Here is a 6,000-nt window from a genome sequence, read left to right as displayed (position 1 = left end):
AAACTTCAGCATCCATTTAATTTGTTGTTTCAGTTGTTAGTAGTTATTTTGAAATGAAATTTTTATTGATTTTTTGAAAGTGGCGTAATAATGCAATAATTCAATTTAACGCCCAGCAAAATTTGTTACTGTGACAGGCCTAGCCAGGACCAACTTGCCTTTGTCCAGATATTTAAAATCTAAAAAGTGATTAGAGTGAGTTTATTTCTGCTGACAGCTTATATTTGATAACCAAAGCGCAAAGAAGTAGAAGTAAAAAAGGAGAAATAAAAGCACAGAACATTACAGCGAGTGACTAAAAATGTAAAAAGAACCTAGCTTTTACCATTCTGCTTTTCCAGACAAAATAAAAAAAAAATATATATATATATATATATATATATATATATATATATCTGCTTAGTAGTGGTGACTGGTCATTTTAGAGGTTTCAAAAAAATGTGACAAGGTCACTTAATAAAAAAAATATATACATTCTGACCAATTAACCATTTACAGCCGTAACTGTTCAGAAAACTAAATAATTTTAAAAAATGGTTTAAATCTTTATTTTTTCTTCCAGCAGACATGAAAGCTTGTTAACATTTTAGCTTGATTTGCTGCAGTGTCCAGTTTTCACCCAGGAATGTTTAAGCTGTCTGGACCAGCCAGGTGGTTGGGTTAATGTTGCTTCATGCAGAGAAAATGACCTGCTGGTGTATCAGCAGCAGCCTTCCTAACTACTACGGTCTGTCATGCATCTAATGAGCTAATCGATGATTGCCTGGAGGGCTTGGGTTGAGATAACTGATTTGTTAAAGCCTACAAGCACAAAATCCTGTTCAAATATAGAAATTAACTTTTATTATATCAATGTCCTCTAGAAAAGATGAGCCAGAGGCAGTCTGAGTGTTAATATTTCTACTAAACACTGGCAAATAGTTATTGTTCACAGATACAACCAAGTCTAAATAAATGAAAAAAAAAACATCATTCAAGGCTTTCAGGCAAAACCATTCTGTCCTTTTGTTGAGTCTTCAGTTACATTTGTTTAAATAAACATTCCTGGTTTTCCTGCAGGAGGCGTCACTACGTTTGTGGCGCTGTACGACTACGAGTCGCGGACAGTGAGCGACCTGACCTTCAGGAAAGGCGACCGGCTGCAGATTGTGAACAACACGTAAGCGTCTACAGCCATTTCCATCACTCCTTCGCAAAAATAAATAGATGCCTGAAAAGAGACACGGTATGCCTCTTTTTCATGAGCTGTCACCGTTTCTCGAGGTTTCGACGAGATCTCTGTGACACATTTGGGTCAGATTATGATGGGAATAATCATTACAGTAACTGAGCACATTCGTCTAGTCTGTCGCTTGAATGATTGGCTTTCCAGCTGATTTTAGGCCACAAAATGAGATGCCCGACTCCACTTTTCTACTCTCATATGCTGGATGTGTGCTATTACAGATAATTGCATACACACGCACACACACATTATCCTAAGGTAGACTCCAAAAGTCAGCCAGACAGTTAATAACAGTAAGCTATCATTTAGCAAACTGAGGAATGCAGGTTTTACTCTCTAAAGCTTGCATTTTCCCCATGCATTCGTTCTGATGCAGATTCTTGAGGCAGTACCTGTGAGTTCAGCCGTTTTGTTTTGAAATGAACAGAGACAGCCACAGTGAAGGGCTGGAGCTGGGAACCGAGGAGCAAACCCTCCCCTCTGTTTACTGAGGCGGAGGAGAAGGGCATTTTGCTAATGTGTCCTGCTTCCGTTTGGGCCGCAGCCATCCTCGTAATCTTTAAGACTCTTCAAAGAGAGCGTGTCACGCTGAGATGCAGCCTCGCTGTTCTTCGGTGCAGATTCCACCTGAAAATTTCACTTCCCAGCACATATTGAACTCTTGAGTTGCTTTAGTGAGAAGTAAAGAAGAAAGTGAATATTGAAATTAAGAAATGACATTCCAGACGTCCACATACAGATGTTTAAATTTAATTTTGTTTTTTTTTCTTGTACTTTTTCTATCATCTTCTGCCATAAAATCTGTTCTGCATACAAAATGTGCCACCAGTTCATTTTAAAGCCAAATATTTTAAGGACAAAAAAACAAAGCATTTGTCTGCTCTGCGTTTATGAAGGTTTTGTTTTATTTGATCAGATTAAAAACAGAATAAAATGGACGTTGCAGTCCTGCAGCGTGTCCAGCTCCTTCCTCTGCTGTGCTGCTCGCCATGCTTTGTCTCTTTGCTGTGTTTTGATGCGTCTGCTGTGTCTGTTATCTCTCTTTCTCTCTTCCTTTCTCATGCTTCATGGTTTCTCCTAGGAAAAAGTACAGCTTCAGGTCAGTATTGTTACCTCATGCAACCTTTTGCTCTGTCCCTTTTCTGTGTTTACTTACTGATTCGTGGGTTTAAATGGATAGTCTCTTTGTTGGACCACAAAGTTCTGTCTGAAATCACACCTAAAGTAGTTTTCTGCGGTGTCACTTTCTTTGTACACAGTGGATGCTCCTGAATATAAAAAGATTTATTATGTAAATCAGCGGAGTAGAAGCTTTCCTCGGTTATGTTTTTTTTTCTCCTCACTCTTTGAACTTTGGTGTTCAGGTTATTCACATAAGCATATTTTCACTCTTACTTTGATAAAACTATCCTGGTGTCACAAAATATGGTATAAGTTGTAAGACAGTTTGGAACATAATAATTAAGAGGGAAACTTTGTTAAACTACTAAACCCAGCACAAATTGTTCACAAATAATCCATAAAAATGGCCCCTAAGGCACTCATGATGAGGTCCTGCTTCTTAAAAGACCAGGTCAGTGTCTGTGCTTTCAAAAAGGGTGAAAACCTTTGTAACATTTTTAAATTTTGTCCTTTTACATCCACAAACTTTAGTGTAGTCTTTTGGACTTTTTATACGATGATCCAACATGAAGTAATTCATAGTTGTCGAAGGAAATTTCACCTTTTTTTTCAATAAATAATAGAATCCGTAAAGTCGTCTGTTTACGTGTTTTAAAATTCCACAAATGAATAAAATCCAGTGAAAAATGTGCACTAATATAGCTGTGTCATGACATGAAGATTGTTTTTCACAAATACTATCCATCCAGTTTGATTTACAAAGAAGAAAGTCTGGAGGACCTGCAGCTGTAACTACAGAAAATACACACCACACTTTTTAGACTTTTTATTACTTTTTGAAAAGCAGTGCATCATTTTCCATCCTCATTCCAAACATTCACTACTTCGTGTTGGTCTGTCACAATAGAGTGAACATGTTTGTGGTTGTAACGTAGCAAAATGTGGAAAAAGTTCAAGTGTTTTTATAAATTTCTGTGAAATTCACCCAGAACTCCAAATATTTCTAGTTTACAAAAGCGAACGCTGACAGTTACACAGGAGGTAATGTTAACTACACTTGTATTTTTAATAGTCAAATGATAATCTCTATATGAGCTAAGCAACGTTTTTCATGCAGACATTTGATATGACTGATAGTTGAACAGAGAACGTAAGCTACGTTTTGGGAACCACTTAATGCTCCAGTTCAGGTCTGCACTTCCTCTTATCATAGTTTGTCTTGAACTGAATTAACAGATGTACAAACACAGTAAATATGTTTTCATAACGGTATACATTTTTCAGTCAAAGAAGTTGTTGTAAAGACACTGTTTATGTAGCATCTATACAACATGATAACATCTTAAATCTAACTAAATTTAAGGGGGAAAAAACATCCTTTATGTCACACCATGCAGTTTTTTTTTTCCAAGGTTTATTTTGTGCCGCTCCTCATAAATTTTTTGTTCCTTTTTTGGTTTTGTGTCCTAACTTCCTGGCTCTTCTTTCTCTCCTCCATCCTGTAGAGAAGGGGACTGGTGGCTCGCTCGCTCGCTCACAACAGGAGAAAGCGGTTACATCCCCAGCAACTACGTGGCTCCGTCCGACTCCATCCAAGCTGAAGAGTATAACACCTTTTCTGTGTCACTCTCACAGTTCAATTTTTTTTTTTTACCCCACATACATCTACGTATTATTTGAAAGTGGTTATATGTGCATTATCGTAATTAATGCATGCATGCATGTTTGTAATTCAGATGGTTCTGACAGCATTTCTTATACATGCAAGTCGAGCTCCTCCTGTTCTTTTCAGTCTCTCAGCTGGAGTTTCCTCTGATCTTTCCTTTTCTTTGACCGACTTCGGCAGGTGGTATTTTGGGAAGATCACTCGACGTGACTCGGAGAGGCTCCTTTTGAACCCGCAGAACCGACGAGGAACCTTCCTGGTGAGGGAGAGCGAGACCACGAAAGGTGAGAGAGCAGGCTCTGGCTTTGCTTCACTGGCTGCAGTCGTCATTAAGATCCATCATCAGGATTAGGCCTAATGGCCTCATCTGCAACGACTCATAATGATGTCATAAATCAGCCGCTTTCGGTATATACTGCCCAATTTAGAGCATGTTACATGGCAAAAGCTTGAACAACACAAATGATTGCTTAAAACTCAATATTACATTTTGAGATCTCATTAAGAAAATGCTGAGCGTCAGGTTTAGTCCGGTAGCAACAAGACAATTAAGAGGGAAAATAAGTTGTCAGCTCCTTTAAGTGTCGAACTCTTATATTTTCTTTAAAATAAATATTTTAAATGTGGTGTTAATTGGACAGAAATATACGTGTGGAACATTTTTCTCCAAAAAAAGATTGTTTAATGTGAAATTTTTGTAAATTAAAGCCATTTTTACTAATGCTTTGTCCAAAATTCAACTTATCATATAAAAAACACAATATTTTACCAAATGTTCAGTTTTTAGTGCAAATTTCTTAAAATATTTGAAATAAGACCAATCTAACTCACAAGAAGCTTTTCAGCAAGACGCACCAGTTTATTTTAGATCAATAATTCTTGAATATTAATAAAAAGTACTGGTTCCACTGGCAGATTATTTCACTTATAACATGGGAAAAATGTCTTATACCAGTGGAAATAGTACTTAAAATCAATATTAAGGAATTATTTACTTAAAACAAACTCTTATACCTTGGTAAAAAGTTACTTGGAAGTAAGTTTTTGTCTGATTTCAGTTGAACTAGGATATTTGCACTAGAAGACCAAAAATACTTGGTAAGATTTAGTGTTTTTTCAGTGATGCCCTGCAGCCCCTCTTGTTATTTCACACTGTGAGAGCACATCCGCAGCAGAATATGCCCTACCATTAAGGTATGAATGGAGAGTGTGGGAAAAAGCCTGAATCTTCTCCACCTTCTCCTCAACATCACTGCTGTTTGTGCACAAAAACATTTTGGTTGGTTATAAGCGTGCATTCATTTGTTCCCTGATGAGTTGCACAGATTAAAATGTAATCTAAAAAAATAGGTTGTTAAGAAGTTGGCATGTGTTAAAACAGTGTGAAAAAGGCAACTGTTCCCAACAGATTACATTAACATGATATGAGTAACTCTTCAGGGACTACGTTTAAGAGGCAGAAGCTCGTAATTAAGTTATTTTATTTCAGCCTTTGGCTCACTGCTTTGTTCTCTGAGCTCGTGACGGAGTTGTTGCATCTTCTTCTTAAAATCTGCAGTCAGATCTAGGCTCGCTGATGTAGGAGGGCTCTTGAAAGGCTTGTTTTTCAGAAAGTCTGGGGGGATAAATAAAAGGACTGGAGTGGGTTGGACCTGTGAATGGATAGGGGTGAATCATTCACCCTTAACTAGGTCAGCCTTGAAGGGTGCTGGATTCCCCCCCTCTGGCTGTAAGTCGAAGTATACACACACACACACACAAGAAGAACAACAGTGGCAGAGGGGCTTGAGGAGAGTGTGTAGAACTACGAATAAGCAAATCAGAGAAAAAAGAGGGGAGGATCGAGAGGAGCGGGAGGAGCTCTGGCAGGAGATTTGTTGCCTCAGGTTAAGTTCCATATTAGCTGTCAAATGTTAGGTTCTCTGTGTGACCGAAATGAGCAGGAGCATGCTGCTGACATGTTGAGACGGCAACAAAAATCTGATCT

The 6,000-nt window shown here is 38.0% G+C and overlaps 1 protein-coding gene across 2 annotated transcripts in view; it reads left to right on the top strand.

Moving 5' to 3' along the window:
* LOC106960237 (proto-oncogene tyrosine-protein kinase Src) overlaps nt 1-6,000 on the top strand; it is a 29,369-nt gene that overhangs the window by 16,243 nt on the left and 7,126 nt on the right. Inside the window, exons 3-6 of one of the 2 annotated variants that reach the window (XM_015053225.1) lie at nt 1,060-1,159; nt 2,307-2,324; nt 3,853-3,951; nt 4,194-4,297. In XM_015053225.1, coding sequence (XP_014908711.1) covers nt 1,060-1,159; nt 2,307-2,324; nt 3,853-3,951; nt 4,194-4,297 — 321 coding nt within the window. The remainder of the gene's footprint in view (nt 1-1,059; nt 1,160-2,306; nt 2,325-3,852; nt 3,952-4,193; nt 4,298-6,000) is intronic. The other variant, XM_015053226.1, reaches the window with a different exon arrangement.

The sequence above is a fragment of the Poecilia latipinna genome, unplaced genomic scaffold (genome assembly GCF_001443285.1).
Source record: "Poecilia latipinna isolate Pla-1442-1.1 unplaced genomic scaffold, P_latipinna-1.0 Scaffold1170, whole genome shotgun sequence".
Lineage (NCBI taxonomy): Eukaryota > Metazoa > Chordata > Actinopteri > Cyprinodontiformes > Poeciliidae > Poecilia > Poecilia latipinna.
This window is presented reverse-complemented; position numbering and strand designations above follow the sequence as displayed.